The sequence below is a fragment of the Equus przewalskii genome, chromosome 19 (assembly GCF_037783145.1).
Source record: "Equus przewalskii isolate Varuska chromosome 19, EquPr2, whole genome shotgun sequence".
NCBI classification, from domain to species: Eukaryota; Metazoa; Chordata; class Mammalia; order Perissodactyla; family Equidae; genus Equus; species Equus przewalskii.
The window spans coordinates 35,120,830-35,142,779 of NC_091849.1; the positions used below are offsets into that span (position 1 = coordinate 35,120,830).

Sequence of the window (21,950 nt, forward strand, 5' to 3'; positions counted from 1 at the left end):
TTGGTCACAACCAAGGAATACAGACAGGTTTTGTGACTTCAAGAGGTGTGGGCATTACTGTCACAGGAGTGAGTTAATGGAAATTTCTATGTCAACAAAAAACTAAACCCAAGTGACCATGGAAGTTAGGGAATCCATTCCCTTCCTGGATGCTAGAGAGAAAGGCTGATTTCTGTAGCTTCCATAATAGCTTGTGGGAGAGCGGTTTAGTAGCAGAAAAGTCACATACTATTTGGTCAATAATTGGCTTGGTCCTCATTTGAAACGCAGTAGCACAATATAGAAAGCATGCTCTCCCTAGCCCACAGCTGTCAGCTGCGTGTAAAAATAAATTAACAAAAATGTGAACTTGAACATTATCTGTAATTGGGAAGCAATGTAGTGCACTGTTAAGAGAGCAGGCTCAGGAGTCAAAATCAACTGCTTTTGTTTGTATCCTGCTTTTACCACCTTCTAGCTGCATGACCTTCAGCAAGTCATGCAATCTGTGCACCTCAGGTCTCCACAACTGTAAAGGTATAACAAGAGTACCAGTACTGTGGTACTGTTGTGTGGACTAAGTGAAGTAATGTATGTCAAACACTGAGCCTGCTGCCTCTGGGGAACAAACACTGGGGGCTGGGAGGTGACTGGCACTTTTTGCAATAAGTTCTGTAGAACTACTTGGCTCCTTAAACTAAGTACATTGATAATTTTAACAAGAAAACTTAAATTTAAAAAGTCCAGGCACCAGCCCCGTGGCTAGCGGTTAAGTTCAACGTGCTCCACTTTGGTGGCCTGGGTTTGCAGGTTTGGATCCTGGGGGCGGACCTACACCACTTGTCAGCCATACTGTGGTGATGACCCACATATAAAATAAAGGAAGACTGGCACAGACATCAGCTCAAGGTGAAATTTTCCTCAGCAAAAAAAAAAAAAGTCCTCAGCACAGTGGTTGGCACACAATAAGTGCTCAATAAATGGTAGTTTTACAGCTCTGACTACTGCACTTTCATTGGCTTCTGCATAGGAATAGCATGCTTTTGCTACTTGTCCCTTGCCAGGTAAAAACACAAGCTGGATAGAATATCAAGTGACACAAGTTTTCTTTCCAGCTTCTCTCAGAGCCATCTTTAAGCCTTTCATGGAAAGGGTCTGTATCTGAGAACGAAGACTCAGGTTTCACAGCAGTGGGAAGGTTACACTGCCCTCTATTGCCTCACATAACCATTAGCCCAGCTAAGGACACCAACCACCTGCCTTCTGCTCAAATTCAGCACCCTCTGCACTGTGCAATGTTGGGCTCAATTGCACTGAGTTGCCCCAAACCCATCCCTTATTATGTCAAACTGGCTGGCTACCTTAAACTAGATAATAAGATCCACAAGCCATTACATCCTCAGGCCCATAGAGCAGACTTGCCTTTTCCAAACTTCCCCTGTACCCTCTACAACGATGTCTAAACCCTCACCTGAACAGAGGGAAAACAGCTCTCCTACGCCTTAGTCAACACAGATAGCAGCAGGTTAGAAGAGAGTTGATTTCTGATGTAATAAAAGCAACCTGACTCCTCTAGCTCCAGATACAAAACGTACTAAGGGCGTCAGAGAGAGAGAGAGGAAGAAGAGCAGGTGGGAATGTGGGCAGGCAGGGCAGATGGCACTCGGCAGTGGCTGACGCTGGAGGAGCGCGATGAACCTCCCCACAAAGATAATAGCAGGTTTCGCCTTCGGAACTAGCACTTGGCGGAAGTAATAACAGCAGCTCAGACTGTAATCCAGTTTAAAGGAGGAGTGCTGTATGACATATACCAGCTCCAACATTTTTTTTAAGTAAGAACAAACACAAAATAAGAGCCATAGTCCAAGTAACAAACTAAAATGAATTTGGGATTCTTTTCAGCTCCCCAGTACAAATTATTACTCTGTTAGAGAAAGGAAGCAAAGCATCTGGCCATCCGAAAGAACAGCCCCTCGGTTTTTGCCAGCCATCCTCTTACTCCCAGTTGTCCTCAATCAGACCATTTGGTTGGTGTCTTATTCCTCTGTATGTCTTAGAAAACATATAGAGATTTTAAAAATTACAGAAAAAGAAGTATCTAACTTAACAGGACTTACTCTCCTTCCACACCTCTATAAACTGTTTTTCACTTCTCTCACACTGTCCAAACAGGAGCTATCCTGGCCTCCAGAGATGAGTCAGAGAGCTGGAATTCATGGCAACACTAGCCTTGGGTCAAAAGACTGAGCATCTACCCTACTGTGACCCTTTGTCCTCAGAGGCTCTTGAACTAGTCACATTAAAAGGGTTCATTAAAACAGCACCTAACCTTCACCAACACTTGATCTGACTGTTCACCTGGGACACGTCAGCCACAATTGAGCTGACAATGAAGCCAGCCAATTTCTAACAAAAGCAAGGAGTCAGATTTATGGATCTCTGGAGCAGGTCAGCATATACTTACTTTTCTGACTCCCTCTGACAGCGCTCACACAGGGAGAGGCTAGGCAGGCCCTCTGGGCTGTGGGATGGAGTTAGGGCAGGTGTTCCCACCCAGAGCTTTCCCCTAGGCATGGAGCACTGAGTCTAGAGAGCTTATGGGTTGTCAAGGGCAGCTGGGGAAGGGTTCTAGGGGTGTCCAGTTCCTGGAATGACAGATATGCCATTATGTTGGCATATCCACCCAGTCCTCATATGTATGAAGCAATTTTTTCATTTTACCCTACCAACCTTAACAAGTTAAATTATAACTATGGAGGCAACAAGAAACTCTACCTGCCTACTAAAACTGTGGTCATAGGCCTCCAAGAGCATCATGTTCTTCCCCAGCCTTAATGGCAGGCAGGGAATTTCTTTAGAGTAAATCAAATCTATTGCCACCTCAGTGATCCCTAACAGTAGGCCATCAGGAACTCCTCCTACCCATCCAATAAAGACAGGACCTGGAGTGAGCTGAAGACACTTGCCCCAACTCTAAGAGTCCCAAGAGTCTCTTTCATCCTTTCCACCCCTCCATAAATAAAAGGGTGCTATTTACTATAAACACCACATGGTTTGTACACCCCAAGGATTATAAAAACAGTTTTTACTTTTATCAACCAGGAAAAGAATTCACTACTATAAGGACTCAACAGACAAGGAAATTCTTCAAAAAGAAGATGGCACAGGCAATCCTCAGTTTACATTAGAGCCGCTTATCTTAGTTCAACTCTGCTTCTTTCACGCCTTGATGATACTGAGCATCAAAGCAGTTAATGGTTTCACTCAACACAGCCTCCAGCCCAACAGGAGGATCTAGGGAAAGCCCAAGTTCACCTATTAGGAAATACTTTTTAGTAATGTGGCACCTAGATTTGAATCCAAGCTCTGCCTCTCACTAGCTGTGTGATACTGGGCAAGTTACTCAGCCCCTCTGAGCTTTTGTTTTCTTATCAAAAAATGAGATGATAAATGTAAAGTACTTGGCAGCACACCTGACACACAGGAACAGTTAAAAATAACTGATTATATATATACCTGATCTCATCGCTTGGTCAAGTACACCCTTTAGAACCTCAAGCATGCCTGCCTTTAAAAATAAATAAATCTATATTCTCAGGGCAAACACAAATGTTTAGAATTATGAATTATCTCTGGTTTAAGATATCTGTTTAAGTATATAGCCCCAAGTCTTTTCAAAACCATTTGTAATTATTTCATCCACTGCTTGTCAAAGGAACACACTGCCCCCAACTTAACCTAGCTCCCATTGTCCGTCATCCACATCTCCTGACCACACATCCCTTACTCATTCTGCCCTCAGCACTTAAACTGTTCTCCATACCATCATACTTCCTGTCTGTCTTTCCAAATCTGTCCATTCTTTGGAAAGCCCTTTCCATCAACTCCATCTCTACCTCATCTCTGCCTTCCCTACTTCTAACCCCAGTCATACACACAAATCACACATTTGACAGTGTTGTTCTCTACTGACCAAATTCATACTTGGTCTTGACTGAACTGTACATGTGTCTATCTCCCCTACTGTACTGTAAGCTGCTAGTTGGTAGGGACAGCTTGCTTTATTCTTCGAGTCTCCGACTGAACACTGTACACTGCTCTAAACAGTGCACAGATGTGTTAAGAAATACTTACTGATGACTGTCTACACAATCTGCCCCATTTCTCAGGAGCCCTAAGAAGTGGAGCTGACTCAACTTTAGCCAGAAATGCTTTCAAAGAACTTGCTGGATGCTTACTAAGTGCTTTCTGAATAAGATTCTGTTTCAATTAAGAAAAAAGAAAGGCTCCAATTTCTCTTTGAGATCTAAGTGCCCCATTCTCAATGCATTATAGCCAATAGTCTCCTTGATATCATCTCCAATGAGAATCTTTTCTCTGTGGTTCTTGCAAATGCTACTTCTGAATGATCCTACAGAGTTTACAAAAAGAACTAGGTAATATACCACGAGTTCAACAACCTCAAGAAATATCTCAATAGCCTCACCATAGCCCAGCCCTTCCAAGAAAAGGCAGCAAGGTAGGACCTCAATGAAGGCTGGTAGGTAATCCATTCGGACTCCCCCTACCCCTGGGCCAGGGCAATCGTCACGTAGTTAGTTAAAAGATATAAAGCCCTAAAGGAGTGTAAAACAACTGACAGGTTCACAACTCAGGAAGATGAGTGCAGTGTCCTGGCCAGGAACACCAGCTCTCTCCTAAGACTAATAGTGATGGCCAAGCCAGGTGGTTCACAGATGAGTAAAGGCGCTGCCATTATAGAAAGCATTGGAGCAACTGGTTTTTCCTCCTCCAACTCTGATCTTCCCACTCAACTCAAATGCCTCAAGCTCCCATTCTAACAGGGCATGCTTAGCTTAAGGCCTGTACCACCTGGAACAGCCATACTCTGGAAGGTTAAATTCAAGGAATAAAAATCTGGAGCAATAGGAGCTTAGAGGGAAATCTTTTATTAGAATGTTAAGATGCAAAGTCTTTCCTCCAATACAGGCAATTTACTGTCTTGCCAATTTACTTCTCTTATATACTGTACAACTAACATGACTCCACAGAATCGTTTAATCCTTTATAATGACCATCCAATCAACTAATAAATCAACCCTTTGTTATACTACTATTGAATGAAGTTCCTCTCACTAGACTGTGGAGAAAGAGGAGTCACATCACCAGATTTCTTTTCTTAATTTCCTCTTGATCTAGACCATATACAAAGCATTGGTCAGAGCAACTTTTCCCTCAAATAAATATCAATTTTATTTAAAAAATTTTGAGGGTGAATGCCAACACGAAGCAAGGACAGACTTAACAGTAATATTATATAGATGGGATGCTGGGCCTACTACACAGCATTATTAATCAGAGAAGAACGCACAGGAATACTCATAGGCCCCGCCACACGAACTGCCTACAACAGTCAGCTCTCAGCTTCAGGGCTTTATTCAACCAACCAAACCCAACAACCAGGAACCACCACCGCCTTAGCAGAGTGTGAAAGACACCATTTAATCAGCTAGCATAGAGAGAAACAGATTAAGATATCCAACACCTAGAAGAGCGTCTCAGAACAATCAGAATATTTAAAATCACGGTTAACTCAACCAACAATTCTCTCACTTATTCCCAACATGTGAGAAGTCAAAATATCACTTGGGCCGAGCTGGGTTGTGGGTGAGGAGGCAGATGGGCCATAACAGACAGGAAACAGATCAACAAGAAGACATGCTGGGGCTGGCCCTATGGCCAAGTGGTTAAGTTTGCGTGGTGGCCTTGGTGGCCCAGGGTTCACTGGTTCAGATCCTGGGTGTGAACCTACACACCACTCATCAAGCCATGCCATGGCGGCGTCCCACATGGAGGAACTAGAATGACTTGCAACTAGGATATACAACTATGTACTGGGGCTTTGGGAAGAAAAAAAGAAGACATGCAAACAAGGTAAATAAAGTAAAAACCCAATGACACTATTTAGGATAAATAATTTAGCTTGTCTTTTTCCTTGGTGGGGGGGGGGCGGGGTGGGGGGGAAACTCCACCGAAAACCGAAAAAACAAAGTAGGAACAAATTCTAAAGGTGTGTTCTTATTGCTCTAAACTTAGCATACATTTACACTGTAAGCATGGCTGGTGATATTTTGACTTTCTTTTTTTTAAATGCTATTATGGTAAAAAACTTTGTTCTTTCAACACCCAAACCAGAGCAGAGAGACAGTAGTAAATTATAAATGTGGATAAAGTAACATCCACAGGATATGAAGATGGGGGGCGGGGGGAGGGGAGAAGGGGTAGGTTTTTGCGTTGTTGCTGTTGGCAGGAGAGCTAAGCAGTCTTAAAGAACATTCTAGGCTTCTAGGTTTGCCATGAAGGGGTATCACAAATCCCAAGGCCCACCACCTACCCCTTCTCCTCTTCTCCGAGGGCACCTACCTTACTGTAAGTCACTACTGATAAGTTGTTTGCGTGACTGCTGGGGGACAGATTTACAGAGTTCTGTGAGAGTCTATTCTCATCTTGCTCGGTTTGGTCAGGAGCAGGAGCCCATGTGTTTTTGCTGATCGAGTCGAACTCGGAACCCCCAGGGTCTTTTAAGTTGTTTTCATCTGATTGTCGGTTCTTTTGGGGAGAGGCAAACGGGTTGAAGTTTCCTTCTACCTTGCGATGTGGCTGTGTGTTGAACTCCGTTTCAAAAGATGACAGCTGCTGCGTTACTCCTAAAAGTCCACCCACCTCCACACTGAGAATCACCCAGATGACATCTGAAAGAAAAAGGCAACACAGGTCAATGCCAGGCACACCCCCAAGGCCCAAGCCACCATCAAGAACCCCAAACACCACTCAAACCTTAGAAAGAAACGTTCTTCTAGATGCCAGTTTTAAACTCTTGCTGACAAAGGAGTCCAGTACATTTGCACTGCATGCAACTCTACATTTTTGGTAACGTCAAGTTCAAACTCTGGTACAAATTCAGTAGAAGTCTGTGGTGAGACCCATGAAACTATTTGTAAAGACTTTATTAGTCAATTCTGATGCACATCTTTATTTCGAAATCATTCCTCTAGAAACAATGATCAATAAATAGAAACCTAAAAGCTAATTCCCCAGAATTACAAGCTCTTTGTGGGTTTTACTTTATTTTGCACGTGTTTAACTCAGAAAACTCAGGGTGGGCATAATTGAGTCAAAAATGCTTATAATTACTAGAATTGCAATATTTCAACTGCCCCCCTACCCCCATTTGGGCAATTCAGAGTGACCATATATTGTCCAAACTAGGATAACTCAGAGTAAAAAAAGGAGCTATTAAAAATTACACTAGGACACGGGTATAAACCATCACTAATCCTGACAAATTAGGACAGATATCACTATCTGGCTATTTTCATGATGTAGATGATCAAAAGATATCAAAATTTAATATGCTTCAGACTTTCTAAAATAATCCAATTTAACACCAACTGTGCATTTCTGTCATGTAGGGAAACACGACTATTCACAATGGAACCATAAGAGATTTGTTTGGTCACAATTCAGTGATCTTCTCGACCACCAAAGCTAAGGCTGAGACAGCAGAGTGCAGGAAGCGGCAGTCTCCTTTGACATTCAGCACCTCACTTCAGAGAGGAGTGTCATCTACTTTCCTCCTAGAAGGTTTTCAAAAAGTGAGCTACAAAAAGGCCAAGAAGCTTTAAGTGTGAACCCTGCTGAAAACAAATATGAAAAATTGTCCAGGCTCCTAAGTAACTGCCGAAAGGTTGACAGGAAACAAATTTCCTCTCAAATAAATTCCATCAGTTAGCTACATGGAAATACAGATAATATATAAGCCTAGAACAAATACACTAAAATATGCAAGATAGTGAAGGAAACTGAAGAAAGCCCTCTTGGGCTGTGTCTACTACCAATTTTGTGTTTGGGTTTTGTATCTGGGGAAGGGGATCTTAGAGTGCCAGACAGGCAGAAAAGCTCAACTTAAGGTTAGTGGTGGGGCCGGTCAGTGCTGTAGTGGTTGGGTTTGCGCGCTCTGCTTTGGCAGCCCAGAGTTTGGAGGTTCAGATCCCAAGCGTGGACCTACACACTGCTCACTGAGCCATGCTGTGGCAGCATCCCACATACAAAATAGAGGAAGACTGCCACAGATGTTAGCTCAGCTTACTCGAACAAAAAGAGGAAGAGCAAGGGAAGTTGGCTCAGGGCCAATCTTCCTGAAAAATAAAAAGGTTGGTGGTTTGGGAGCTGTGTTAACAACTTGGTTGCATGCAAACAGCCATGAGCCAGAATCCTCGTTAGGCAGACATGCAGCGACATCTGCTGTTCACTTCTAGAATTAGCAACTCTTTTCACCTCTTACGAAGGGAAGCTAAAGTCACTAGCAACACTAGCATGACTCACAGGAATGGGCATCCATTCCAGACAACTTATTATTAAAGCAAATGTGGATCTTCAAGTAAACTGATACCATAAAAGTTGATTTAACACTTAAGCCAGGATATGCAGCATTACACTTCACTTAGAAACCTGGAACAAAGCCAGGAATGGTGGGTCAGAGGACTTTCATTTAAGGTTCTAAGTCAATCTCATAAACAATATGATGTGGGCCTTAAAGAAGAATTCAATGGCAGGCAGCCTGAGGAAGACTCATTCCATGCTCTCCTATCCTAGCTTTCTAACCAAAGGCAACAGTCCTCACTCTACTGTTTGTTTTTCCCAAACAGATATGCCCTGTCTTCTTACAGTACATTGATTCCTACTTCTTGTTTTCACCCATCTGTTTTCAAAGTCCCTTTGTAAGTACATATGTATAGCAGACTCAGCTACAGGTCATATGCTTCGTTTTCTTAGCTCAGGAAACAAAATGCTTATGAAAAAGGACAGTCTTCTGAAGGCTGTTATCAGTATATGAGACTAATGGCATTAGTTCCCCTGGCTTTAAGCACTAAAACTTCATTAACATAACTCACTGGGCCTTATCATACTTAAGCCACCACACACTCTTCACCTTGGCTGTTTTTCTGTACTGTTCATAGATCCTACAGAATAGCTATAGAAGAAACGTCATCTAAGAAGCCACTGATTTATAAACACCAACAATAAACCCTCCAGTTCTGATCCTCCAAAGTTATTACCACGATGGGTCATTATGAACAGCAAAATATGCCTTCTCTATGCTACAATCTGAGCCATCCAGGTATAACCTCTAGACCTCGCATTTCAGAATGTGTTCATCTGTGTGCATAGTGTGTATCTGTGTTTTTAAATCAAATAAAAAGAATGATAAAAGTGGGCCCAATAAGCTTGTTTCAAGAGGTTGACAACTTCCAGTTCTTGCCAGAATACCTTGATTAATGAGATAAGAGCTACCAGCCAGATATTTTACTATCTCTGATGATAAAATCACAGCTGTATGGAACTTCACTTTCTAGATAAAGGATCTGAGGTCTGGAAGTAGAAGTGATGGGCCCAAAATCAGACTTAAAGTTAGAAGCTGATCTAGATGGCTAATGAGAACTCCCAGCTCTTAGTATACAGCTTTTCAAACTCACAGTTGTCTCCTCCCAACAGGAACTTGGGAAGCCAAGTACTCAGGGAACTAAAGATACCGTTAAGTCAGTCCCATTTCCCAGGCCATAGTATCTTTACCTACAGACATATGATCTTTGGCACCAAGAGCAAGAATGGGCCAACAGGATGTCCTAGAAAAGTAGCTGAGAAAGTAGACCCAAGTGCCAAGCCTACACAGGCAGGGCTTAGTAAGCAAAGGGAAAAACTCATTTTAGAATGTCTTGCCTTAAGGTGGTTTTTTAAAAGCACCTGAGCCAGGACTTTGGAGCTAGAAGGTACTGTAAATATTGTTTCATTCAACTCATTCATTTTACACACGATAAAACTTTTAATACTAAGTATAAGCTTCCTTTTGTACAAATGTATAATAAATTACTGAAGAGAGAATGTAACCTTTTATTTCTTAAGTTTAGACTATAAGAAGTGTAGAGTAAAAATAAAACACTTTACTTGGAGCCCAAGTCCATCATCTTCATGAATCATGCTGACATACAAAGACATCTCAGATTATGGTAAGAAAAAAACATTTGCATATACCCAAAAGCCAGCATCACGGATTAAAACACATCATAATAAACATAAACAAGCATGCACGATTTGTCCACTAAAATACAACTGTTAAAAGTCAGTACCAAAGAGGTAAATTTGTTTCTTGTGGGGATAGGGGTTACAATACATGTACAGCATGGGCACATGTATACATGAGTTGAACAAATAAGTAAATGGATGGTGGGCGGTGGGAGCAAGGCTTTCCAGTGCTGAAGAATGATATTACAAATAAGCAAGAAAGGAAAGTATTCTAAAATGAACCCTGTAGTACTGGATTAAAGCCAGAGACGTCAATATAAATTCATGTTTACCTTAACATATATAAAGACGAAGAAACACACAAACAATTATAGACATGTCTGTATGCAAAGGTTAGGATGTATACATACAGTACCTAGCTCAGTCTGCTGAGAGGGCCTAGAAGTAATGACACCCCAGTAGCAATGAACATAGCCACTGCCCAGTGGTTTCTAGGTACCATTCTCCAGTAAAAAGAACAAGGGTTCCTTGGAGAAATGGCTGATTCTAGAGCTAGAGCATGGAAAATATAAGATGAGCCTGGAATATCTTATAGTACCAGAAAGTAGGGAAGCGCTCAAAAAATGAAAGGATAGGGGCATATCACAGGTATACAGGAGCCACCTGAAAGAGTCCCCTCTGGCCAAAGCTGGAACATTTTGGGAAACAAAATAAGTAACATAGTACTGGATTATAACTCAAAGAAAACAATAAATATACATGAGTCCATAGTGACATAAATAACTAAATAAATAGAGGAGAAGAGACAAACTTCCTTATAGAAGAATTCCAAATAATATATGTCGATATACCACCTTCCAAGAGATGGAGCTTCATTTTATACAGCCCACAACACACCTTAAGGGTGGGCTAGACTTAGTGATTTGCTTTCAAAGAACAGAGTACGGAAAGAGAAAAACAGTAACTTTACAGTGGAGAAACTGGCAAACAAACTATTCAACTGAGTGATGAAGGCTAACATCACCAGTGATGCTACGTAAATATCAGGTACCCATGAAAAGGCACTTCACTTTCGTAGCACTCTTCCCAAGCGCATAATATCAGTCTAATCATGAGGAAAAACATCAGACAAGCTCAGACTGGGAAACATTATAAAGGATACTTGCCAGTATTCCTTAAAACTATCAGGGTCATGAAAAACCTGGAAAGACTGAAAAACTGTTACAGACCAGAGGAGACTGGGAGACACGACAACTAAGCATAATATGGTACCCTTGACTGGGTTCTCAAACAGAAAGAGGTCATGAGTGGAAAAACTGATGAAATCTAAATAAAGCCTGGAGTTCAGTTAATAGTAATGCACCACTGTTGATGTCTTCATCCTAACAAGTGTGCCGTAGTTATGTAAGACACTAAAATGGGGGAAACTGGGTATATGGGAACTCTGTATCCTTTCCAAAACTTCACTATAAATCTAAAACCGTTCCAGAGTAAAGTCTACTAAAAGAAATAAGTATAGCATTAAAAAATTGTATTTTCAGACATTAAGAGGTAAAGTTGCAACAGAGCCAATGATGTGTAGTGAACTGACTACAAAGGAGAGTGCTTTGATCCAGTAGCAGGGAGGACAAGACAGGGCAGGGAAGAGGGGCCTGTCACCTGCTCAAATTCTTCAGACACCTCAAAAAGACCACCTTATCACTGGACACACGAATAACTCCTATTTGTGGGGAGATCTCTTTTCCAGGGCAACTCCTTCTCAGTAAAGCAGTAGGGGCCAGTTAACAGTCTTTACACAGCAGTGACAGTAACAACTGTACAAATGAACTATCATCTTGATGTGGATGGTGGGCTGAGGCTGCCTGAATAATTCCACAGCCTGCCTCTGGCCTGCACAAGGTGCAAACAGAAACCACTTAAAACAAGCAATAAACTGACACATCAATAGGTTCCACTTGGTCTGGGCTTCCCAAAGGGAAAAGCCAGGGGACCTGCGAAAGCACCACTTTCAAAAACCCGGTTTACAAGGATACCTCAAAGTGGTTCAAACTGTGACTAGGACTGAAGTCTTGTAGGCTTCTGATCTCTAGAGCGACTGCCTTAGGCTTATCCCCAGGAGTTCTGAGACAAGAATGCCAGACACCAGGAGACAGAGCCTGGCTTTAATCAGCAGGTACATTGAAGATTATCATGGAGGTCACTTCTAGATTTGGAGGTTGTGGATTCAAATCCTTCCTGAAGGTCAACTCATCTTCAAGACACAACAGGAACCTCACATTTCCCTTGAAGGTTAAGAAACAGTTTGGGTCTAGAGAGGTAAAGAGGCTCCAGTCAGCTGCCGGACTACAAGCTGTGGGCTCAAATTCCATGTCTGTAGTAAAGCTGACTATGTATTGCCTAGCTTCAGTGAAAGAGACTTGAAAGGAGAGCTTGAGCACTGGTGGACTGAAACATGCCCCAACAGTAAACAGTGCAAAGGTCAGTATTATGAGCAGGTCTCGACATCTTTGTGTCTGTCTCTTACAACTACCAAGGTAGCAATGCGTGTGTACCACTGTGAAAAGAAAGCACTTCTACTTGTCCTTGCACTAATCTGCCTAGTCTCAACTTCCAGTCTGCATTTCCACATTATTTACTTAACACAGTAACCTTGCTCCCATGACACATGCCCAGGCACTCAGATACTTTACTAAGTCTATCAACACACCACCTGCCTCAGCAGCTAAGGGAGAAGAGGGTAGAGCCAGGCTCCAGTTCGTCAGCCCCTCAGAGGACAACTCTTGACTCCTGTGGCTTAGGCTGCTGAAGAGGGACTGCTGAAGGACTGCCTCTGCTCAAGTTCTGCTTCCCCACCCATTCTCACTCCCCTCCCAGCCACCCTGCCACAAATGCGCATTAGAAACTTGTTCTTTAGTTTCAGTACTATTCTCAGGAATTTCCTTTTAAAATGCAAATGCCCCTCAAAGGAACATATTAAGCTACCTTAACCTCATTATCAGATCAACCAAGGAGCACAAGTTTACAAAGGGGAGAAGAAAGAGAAGCCTAAGAAAGCACTGGAAGCCTGGATGACACGAGACAGTGAAGGGTCCCTGGTACCCATAACAGGAGTGGGGCTCAGAAAACAAAGAAACTATTCCTACTTCACAATTTTTCCAAATCATGCCCTATTTAATAATCATGAGCTTGTACCTTAAATTGGGGGGGAGAGGAGAGAAATACAGTGATCATTTAACCACTTATTTATTTGCTTCAAATCTTAGGAAATATGGATCCTTACTTCCCAAGTCCAGTAAAATCAGTGCCATGGAACTTCAGTTCAGAGTAAAACTATGTCTGGGACAAAAGATGAAAATCAGCTCGGAATGAAAAGAGAAAACAATAACCCTGCCATTAACTGGGCTAGGAGGACAGACATAGATGAAGGCAGGTGTAAAGTTAACAAGAAACATTATTTCTTCCAAGGTCATACAGCAGCTGTAAAATGCTATAATGACCCTCTTTGAGTGGCTACTGCTTTCTTCCCAATGATGGCCCTAGACCCACTTTGCTACAGCCAAATTGCTAAACTCCCCTTGTCTCATGACAGCACCCAAACCCTAACTGATCCTCTCTTCTACTCCTGCCTCAGAAAACTGACCCCCACATCCTTTAGAAACTCCTCATAATCCTTCAGCAGGAACCTAAATCTGATAAAAGCTGCTTCCCTGCTCCCTCTTATTGCATGACATCCTACAGTTCTCCTGGAGTGCCTCCCCTCACCGCAGTGTGTTAATAAATCTGGTTTTGTCAAGACTACAGGCTTGTTTCAGGTGATCTTTGAACCCAGATCCTTCCAGCCTCAACTCCTAGATGCAGTGACTCCACCCCTTCCTACCTATCCTCCCTTCCTGCGTACTGCTCTCCCCTGAAGTGGGCTCAGCTGGCCCAGCCATCAGCTGATACATAAGGAAGGAAGAGCGCATTTATTCAACGATAAGGGGGTCAGAAAAAGAGAGAAGGAGCAGCCCCTAGAATAAAGGAAAATGGAGTATATGGTGTTCTAGAAGCCTGGTGGCAAAAGTGTTTCAAGGAGGACAGAATCATCAACTGGGTCCAGTGCAGTTAATAAATCAAGTAAGTTGAGGACTGAGAACAAAGCACTGGATGCAGCATCATGCAGGCCACTGGTGATTTTGAAAAGAGCAGTTTCAGTGGAGTGGTGGGGATGGAAGCCTTAATGGAAAGAATTCATGAAACTAGGAAATCAGGAGGTGGAGATAGCCATTATTGATACAAAATTTTCCAAGGAGTTTTGCTATGGAGAGCAGAAAAATGGAGATGAAGCTGGAGGAGGAAAATTAATAGCATTACATTATATATAACAGCAAGAAATTTAAAATAACTCAAATATCCATCAGTAGGGGCTGGCTGAAAAAATAGTATCTACCTCAAGGAATAATCTACAGTCATAAAAAGGAATGAGAAAGATTTCTGGAGTGATCTCAAGAATATATTAGTAGGTGAAAAAAAGTGAGATGAAGATCAATATCTACAGTTGACACTTTTGGGTAGGGGGCAAAGTTATATACATTTGCTAGTTTACAAAACAAAACAAAAATAAACAACATTCACTGGATAATCCATAAGTAAATAAATAAAAATTGGTCCCTATAGGGGGAAGAAGGGACTAGCTGAAGAGGACAGGGGTGGAAGGGAGACTTCTCTCAAAATGTATCATTCCTAAATTTTGACTTAGGAATCATAGAAACGTTTTACATACTTGGAAAAAACAACAACAACAACAACTAAGCCAAAGGGGGACAAGAGTAAGGACCAGAGATAATAAATTTCCTAGGATGGTGACTGACACAGGGTAGGTGCTCAATAAAAGCAAATTATTTATGCAGAAGTACTTAGCACTGGAAGTGACACTAAAAAAGTTTACGGTGTTGCTCTGTTGGAAGTTAGAGTCAATGTTAAGAGTAATGTCTGATGACTGGCTGTGTCTAATTGTAGCTGGAGGACTAGAACAATGACAGTAAAACAGGTTTCATACATAATATCCAAGAATTCATGATACCTATAAAAAGGGTATGTAAGCTTTAACTCCTCTGCCTCACTCATTAGTTTCACTGAAAGCAACTAGAGCACTAAATACTTTAAAAATTGGCACTTAAAGGTAAAGAATTAAGTGTTTAATCTAGCTTTATTTGTAAAATTGAATTTCAAGGTAAGTCATTGTTGATAAAGAAAAGTTTCCCTCACCAAGAACTACTCCACCTAATATATGTGGAAGAAATCATCACTTTGTAACCCCTAATTAAAAGGATTCACGCAACAATCAATGAATGAAACCATTAGGCAAAAGGTTGGTTGACAAGGCGGACCTACGCAATGCAGGGATCAGGCGGTCACCACCTGACCCCTTTGACTGACCTTAGTAACACTAAGAGCCAAATAATCTTCAATACTCAAAACAATTCTGAAAAAGAAGAACAAAGTTGGAGGTCTGATACTTCCTGATTTCAAAACTGATTACAACACTACAGTAATCAAAATAGTGCGGTACTGGCAGAAAGACAGACACATAGACCATGGGAGAGAAAGAAGAGCTCAGAAATAAACTCTCACATTTATGGTCAAAAGATTTTCGACAAGAGTGCTAAGACCATTCAAAGGAGAAGGGACAGTCTTTTTAACAAATGGTGTTGGGAAACTCGGATATCCACATGCAGAGAATGAAGTTGGACCTTTACTTTATACTACATACAAAAATTAACTCAAAATGGATCAAAGACCTAAACATAAGAGCTAAAGCTATAAAACTCTTAGAAGAAAACATGGAAGGAAAGCTTCATGACATTGGATTTGGAAATGATTTCTTGGAGATGACACCAAAAGCACGGCAACCAAAGAAAAAAGATAAATCGGACTACATCAAAAAGAAAACTTTTGTGCATCAAAGGATACAATCAACAGAGTGAAAAGGCAAACCACAGTATGGAGAAAATTTCTGCAAATCATATACTTGATGAGGGGCTAATATCCAGAATATATTAAAAAGTCTTATAAATTAAAACAAATAACCTGATTAAAAAATGGGCAAAGGACTTGAATAGACAAACTGAATGGCCAAAAAGCACATGAAAAGATGCTCAACATCACTGATCATTAGGTAAATGCAAATCAAAACCATAAGGAGGGGCTGGCCCCGTGGCCGAGTGGTTAAGTTCGAGCACTCCGCTGCAGGCGGCCCAGTGTTTCCTTGGTTCGAATCCTGGGTGCGGACATGGCACTGCTCATCAAACCACGCTGAGGCAGCGTCCCACATGCCACAACTAGAGGGACCCACAACGAAGAATATACAACTAGGTACTGGGGAGCTGTGGGGAGAAAAAGGAAAAAAATAAGATCTTTAAAAAAAAAAACAAAACAAAACCATAAGGAGATACCACATCATACTCATTAGGATGGCTACTATCAAAAAACAGAAAATAACAAGTCTTGGCAAGGCTGTGGGGAAATTGGAATCCTTGTGCATCGTTGGCAGGAGGGTAAAATGGTACAGCCTCTATGGAAAACACTCCTCAGAAAATTAAAAATAGACTTGCCATATGGTCCAGCAATTCTACTTCTAGGTGTCTACCCAACAGAACTAAAAGTAGAGTCTCAAAGATATACTTGTATACCCATTTTCATAGCAACATTATTCATAATACCAAAAGAGAAAAGCAATTCAAGTGTACATCAATGGACGAATGGATTAAAAAAGTGTGGTAAATACATACAATAAAATATTATTCAGCCTTAAAAAGGAAGGAAATTTTGAGACATCCTACAACTTGGATGAACCTTTAGGACGTATGCTAAGTGAAATCAGTCAGTCACAAAAGGCCAAATACTGTATGATACCACTTATATGAGGTACTTAGTCAAATTCACAAAGACAGAAAGTAGAATGCTGGTTGTCAGGGGCTGGACAGAGAGGGGAATGAGAAGTTATTATTTAATGGGTACAGAGTTTCAGTTTTGCAAGATGAAAAGAGTTCTGGAGATAGATGGTGGTGATGGTTGCACAACAATGTGAATATACTTAATTCCACTGACCTGTATACTTAAAAACGGTTAAGATGGTAAATTTTGTTATGTGTATGCCACTACAATTTAAAAAAAAAAACCCAAACCTTGGGGCCTGGTAACTTTAAGATAGTTGCTCAAAGTCAGTCGGTAATATATTAAGTGACAGCATCAAAACCACAAGTTAGATCTTTTTTTTTTTTTTTTTTTAAAGATTTTATTTTTTCCTTTTTCTCCCCCAAAGCCCCCCGGTACATAGTTGAGTATTCTTCGTTGTGGGTTCTTCTAGTTGTGGCATGTGGGACGCTGCCTCAGCGTGGTCTGATGAGCAGTGCCATGTCCGCGCCCAGGATTCGAACTAACGAAACACTGGGCCGCCTGCAGCGGAGCGCACGAACTTAACCACTCGGCCACGGGGCCGGCCCCGAGATCTTTTTAATCCTGGTCTAGTGTTTATTTATAACACCATGCAGAACTCACTCCCCAACCCTGGTCAGTTTTGAGTGTTCCACCAATCAAGAAATAGATAATACTTATGGAGACAACTATTTCTGGCAGAAAAGATGGAAATATTAACATCCCAATAATAATTTAAACTTATATAGCCTACTAATAAGGCATAACCTGAGTGGGTTATAGCATAATAGCACAAAGTTAATATAGCATGAAAGTACATTTAAGCAACTTAAATTACTAATTTAAATTTCAAACTATAATTACGTTTAAGGATAATGCAGGGAATTCAACCTATAGCTAGAACACATTAGGAGCCAAATGTATGCAACTGGCATAAAATACACAGATTAAAACTGGCATTTTAACAATCATTTTGGCATTAACATTGAAAAGTACTTAAACGTAACACTGGATAAAGGGGCTTAACACTTAAATACTGTCCGTTTTATATGCAGATAGGTAGAAAAATGGCTGGTATTCTTATTCCTTCACTATTTCTGCTGAATTTCTCAACCAGTCTGATTGGGACACACTTGGTGTTTCTCGACATGTGTAGTATTTTCATCAAAGGGTAATTTAAAAAAGAATATCTGAGCAGAAGAAGTACCTCCAAGTAACTATTTAGTTCAACAACCAGAAAGTCAGATTTTAGACTAGCAACTGATTTACTTAATTCAACCTTAATTACCTTGATTTTTTTTTTAAAAAAAGGCCACTTCTCCTGGTATAGATGCTTCTAAGGTGAGGATTTAAGAACTCTGATACCCTTCTACAGAGTTACTATGTATGTTTTGAATACTTAAGAGCATAGTAACAAGACATGAGCCCCATTTTTCTTTTTTTTAGAAACTCAAACCCTATCTTTCACATAATATGGACAAAAAGTATAAACCAGCATTACTGATAGTAGTTATCCTTGGAGAAAGCTTTTCCGTCCTAGAGATCTCTGAGAATGTACTACATTAACTCTGCTCTTCCTTCCGCCACCTCCTAAAAGAGGAAGGGCTTTCTTTCTGGCTTCAGGAAAACTGCTCCCACTCAGTATCACCCTAGCTGGACCAGTAGAAGAACTAGCAAAACAAAGAAAATAATGCCTCCCCCTCGACATTCTATCCAGACATCACATTCACTGACAAGCCAAAGTCAAAGACAGCAATAAAGCACAACTTCCTAAATACTTCATTCTTTTTCTCCCCCCTAATTTTTCACTTTCTTCTTCATTTCTTTGGTCTTACAAAACTTTCCCAAGCATCCCTTCCTCTTCATTTCCACTGCAGACTCTTAACAGTCCAAAATATTTTCCTGGCTTGAATCTGGACACAGCACCTCGGGGGGAATGAACGATACTCATCCCTAGACTGAAGCAGGTCTAGTAACACCCACACACAGGGGGTATTAGGGCTCACTCACCGCCATCCGGACTTCTCAATCCTACAAAAGGGAGTCAGCCTCACCTCCCCCTCACACCTGAGGTGCAGAGCATACAGAAGCCTTCTTGGGCCTCTTAGTCTGGGCCATGATATTCCGCTACTCACCTGTCTTCCAGATGACCTGTGGGTGTAAATACTCTTCAGAGTACGATCATCTCCAGTCTGTATAGCACTCTTTCACACATAGAACCCTCAACTCATGCCAAACCACACTAGTCACACTCAACCAAACCAGTTTATGCTTATTTAATGCAATCTGGAAATGTGGCACCTTCTCCCTGTTGCCAGTCTGAATCTATCTGGTTAAAATACTGCATATTTGGAAAAGTCCTTCCAGACCATCTGACCTAGAAAATTATTTCCTAATGTGTACTATTTTTTCTTATTGAAGAAGCATTTTTAATAGACTTTATTATTTTTTATGACTTTATCTTTAGAGCAGCATTAGGTTCACAGCAAAACTGAGCAGAAGTTACATATACCCTCTGCCTCCACACTCACACAACTTTCTCCACTATTAACATCCCACAACAAAGTGGTATGTATTTGTCACAATCAATGAAGCTACACAGATGTACCATTACAACTCAAAGTCCATAGTTTACATTAGTTTTACTCTTGGTGTTGTACATTCCACAGGTTTTGATAAACGCATAATGACATGCATCCACCATTATAGTATCAAAGAGCGCAGTTTCTCTGTACTAACAATCCTCTGTGCTCTGCCTGTTTACCCCTCCCTCCCCAAGCCCCTGGCAATCACGGATCTTTTTCCTGTCTCCACAGTTCTGCCTTTTCCAGAAGGTCATACAGTTGGAATCATACCGTCAGTGGCCTTTTCAGACGGGCTTCTTTCACTTGGTAATATGCATTTAAGGTTCCTCCGTGTCTTTTCATGGACTGAAAGCTCATTTCTTCTTAGTGCTGAACAGCATTCCACTGTCCGGATATACAATAGTTTATTTATCCATTCACCTACTAAAGGACATCTGAGTTGCCTCCAAGTTTTGGCAATTATAAATAAAACTGCTATAAACATGGTAAGAGTATTTTAGTTTTTTAAGAAACTGCCAAGCTGTCTTCCAAAATGACTATCATTTTGCATTCCCACCAGTGATAGATGAGAGTTCCTGCTGCTCCACACTCTCACCAGCATTTGGTGATGTCAGAGTTCTGGATTTTGGCCATCCTAATAAGTGGGTAGCACTAACTCATTTAAATTTAATTTGCAATTCTCTAATGACTATGAAGTTGGACATCTTTTCATATGCTTATTTGCCATCTGTATATCTTATGTGGTGAGACGTCTGTTCAACTCTTTTGCCCTTTTTCAATTCGGTTGTTTTCCTATTATTGAGTTTTAAAAACTTTTTGCATATTTTGGATAACAGTTCTTTATCAGAAGGGTCTTTTGCAAATGTTTTCTCCCAGTCTACAGCTTGTCTTCTCATTCTCCTTACATTATCTTTCTCAGAGTGAAGTTTTTAATTAATTTTTTTGCTGAGGAAGATTTGCCCTGAGCTAATATCTGCTGCCAATCTTCCTCTATTTTGTATGTGGGTTGTTGCCTGGCCACGAGTGGTGTAGGTCCACACCTGGGAACCAAACCCAGGCTGTTGAAGTGGAGCATGCCGAATTTAACCACTATGCACTGGGGCTGGCTCAGAAGTTTTTAATTTTAATAAAGTCCAGTTTATCAATTCTTTCATAGATTGAGCCCTTGGTGTTACATGTAAAAAATCATTGCCATACCCAAGGTCACCTAGATTTTCTCCTGTGTTATCTTCTAGAAGTTTTATAGTTTTGCATTTTACATTTAAGTTTATGATCCATTTGGAGTTAATTTTTGTCAAGAACCTAAGGTCTGTGTGAAGATTCACTTTTCTTTTGTGTGTAGATGTCTAGTTAACCCAGCAACATTTGTTGAAAAGACTATCTTTTCTCCAGTGTATTGTCATTGCTTCTTTGTCAAAGATGAGTTGACTATATTTGTGTCGGTCTGTTTCTGGGCCCTCTATTCTGCTCCATTGATCTATTTCTTTATTCTTCCACCAATACCACATTGTCTTGATTACTATAACTTTACAGTAAGTCTTAAAGTCAAGGAGGTCAGTTCTCCAACTTTGTTCTTCTTCAAAACTGAGTTGGGTATTCTGGGTCTTTTCCTTTCCATATAAAATTTAGAATAAGTTTGTTGATACCCACACAATAACTTGCTGGGATTTTTATTGGGATTGTGTTGAATCTGTAGATCCAGTTGTGAAGAACTAACATGTTGACAATATTGAGCCTGCCTATCCATTTACATGGAATATCTCTCCACTTGGTTCTTGTTTGATTTCTCTCATCAGAGTTTTGTTGTTTTCCTCACATACATCTTGTTCATATTTTGATAGATTTATACCTAAGTATTTCATTTGGGTAGAATGCTAACATAGATGGTAATGTGTTTTTAATTTCAAACTCAACTTGCTTACTGTTGGTATATAGAAAAGTGATTAACTTCTGGATATCAACCTTCTATCTTGAAACCTTGCTATAATTGCTTATTAGTTCCAGGAGTTTGCTGATTCTTTCAGATTTTCTACATAGATAACTATGTCATTTGCAAAAAAAAAAGACATTTTTTTTTCTTTGAGGAAGATTAGCCCTGAGCTAACATCCGTGCCCTTCTTCCTCTACTTTATATGTGGGACGCCTACTACAGCATGGCTTGCCAAGTGGCGCCATGTCCGCACCCGAGATCTGAACCGGCGACCCTGGGCCGCTGAAACGGAAGGCACAAACATAACTGCTGTGCCACTGGAAAGGCCCCCCAAAAAAGACAGTTTTATTTTTTCCTTCCAAATCTGTATACGTTTTATTTCCTTTAGTTGTCTCATTGCACTAGCTAGCACTTCCAGTACAATGCTGAAAAAGCAGTGGCCTTTTCCTTATTTCTGA

The 21,950-nt window shown here is 40.9% G+C and overlaps 1 protein-coding gene across 5 annotated transcripts in view; it reads right to left on the minus strand.

Moving 5' to 3' along the window:
- ILRUN (inflammation and lipid regulator with UBA-like and NBR1-like domains) overlaps window positions 1-21,950 on the minus strand; it is a 106,124-nt gene that overhangs the window by 21,043 nt on the left and 63,131 nt on the right. For all 5 annotated transcript variants that reach the window (XM_070585874.1, XM_070585871.1, XM_070585873.1 and 2 more), the window contains one exon: window positions 6,403-6,731. In XM_070585874.1, coding sequence (XP_070441975.1) covers window positions 6,403-6,731 — 329 coding nt within the window. The remainder of the gene's footprint in view (window positions 1-6,402; window positions 6,732-21,950) is intronic.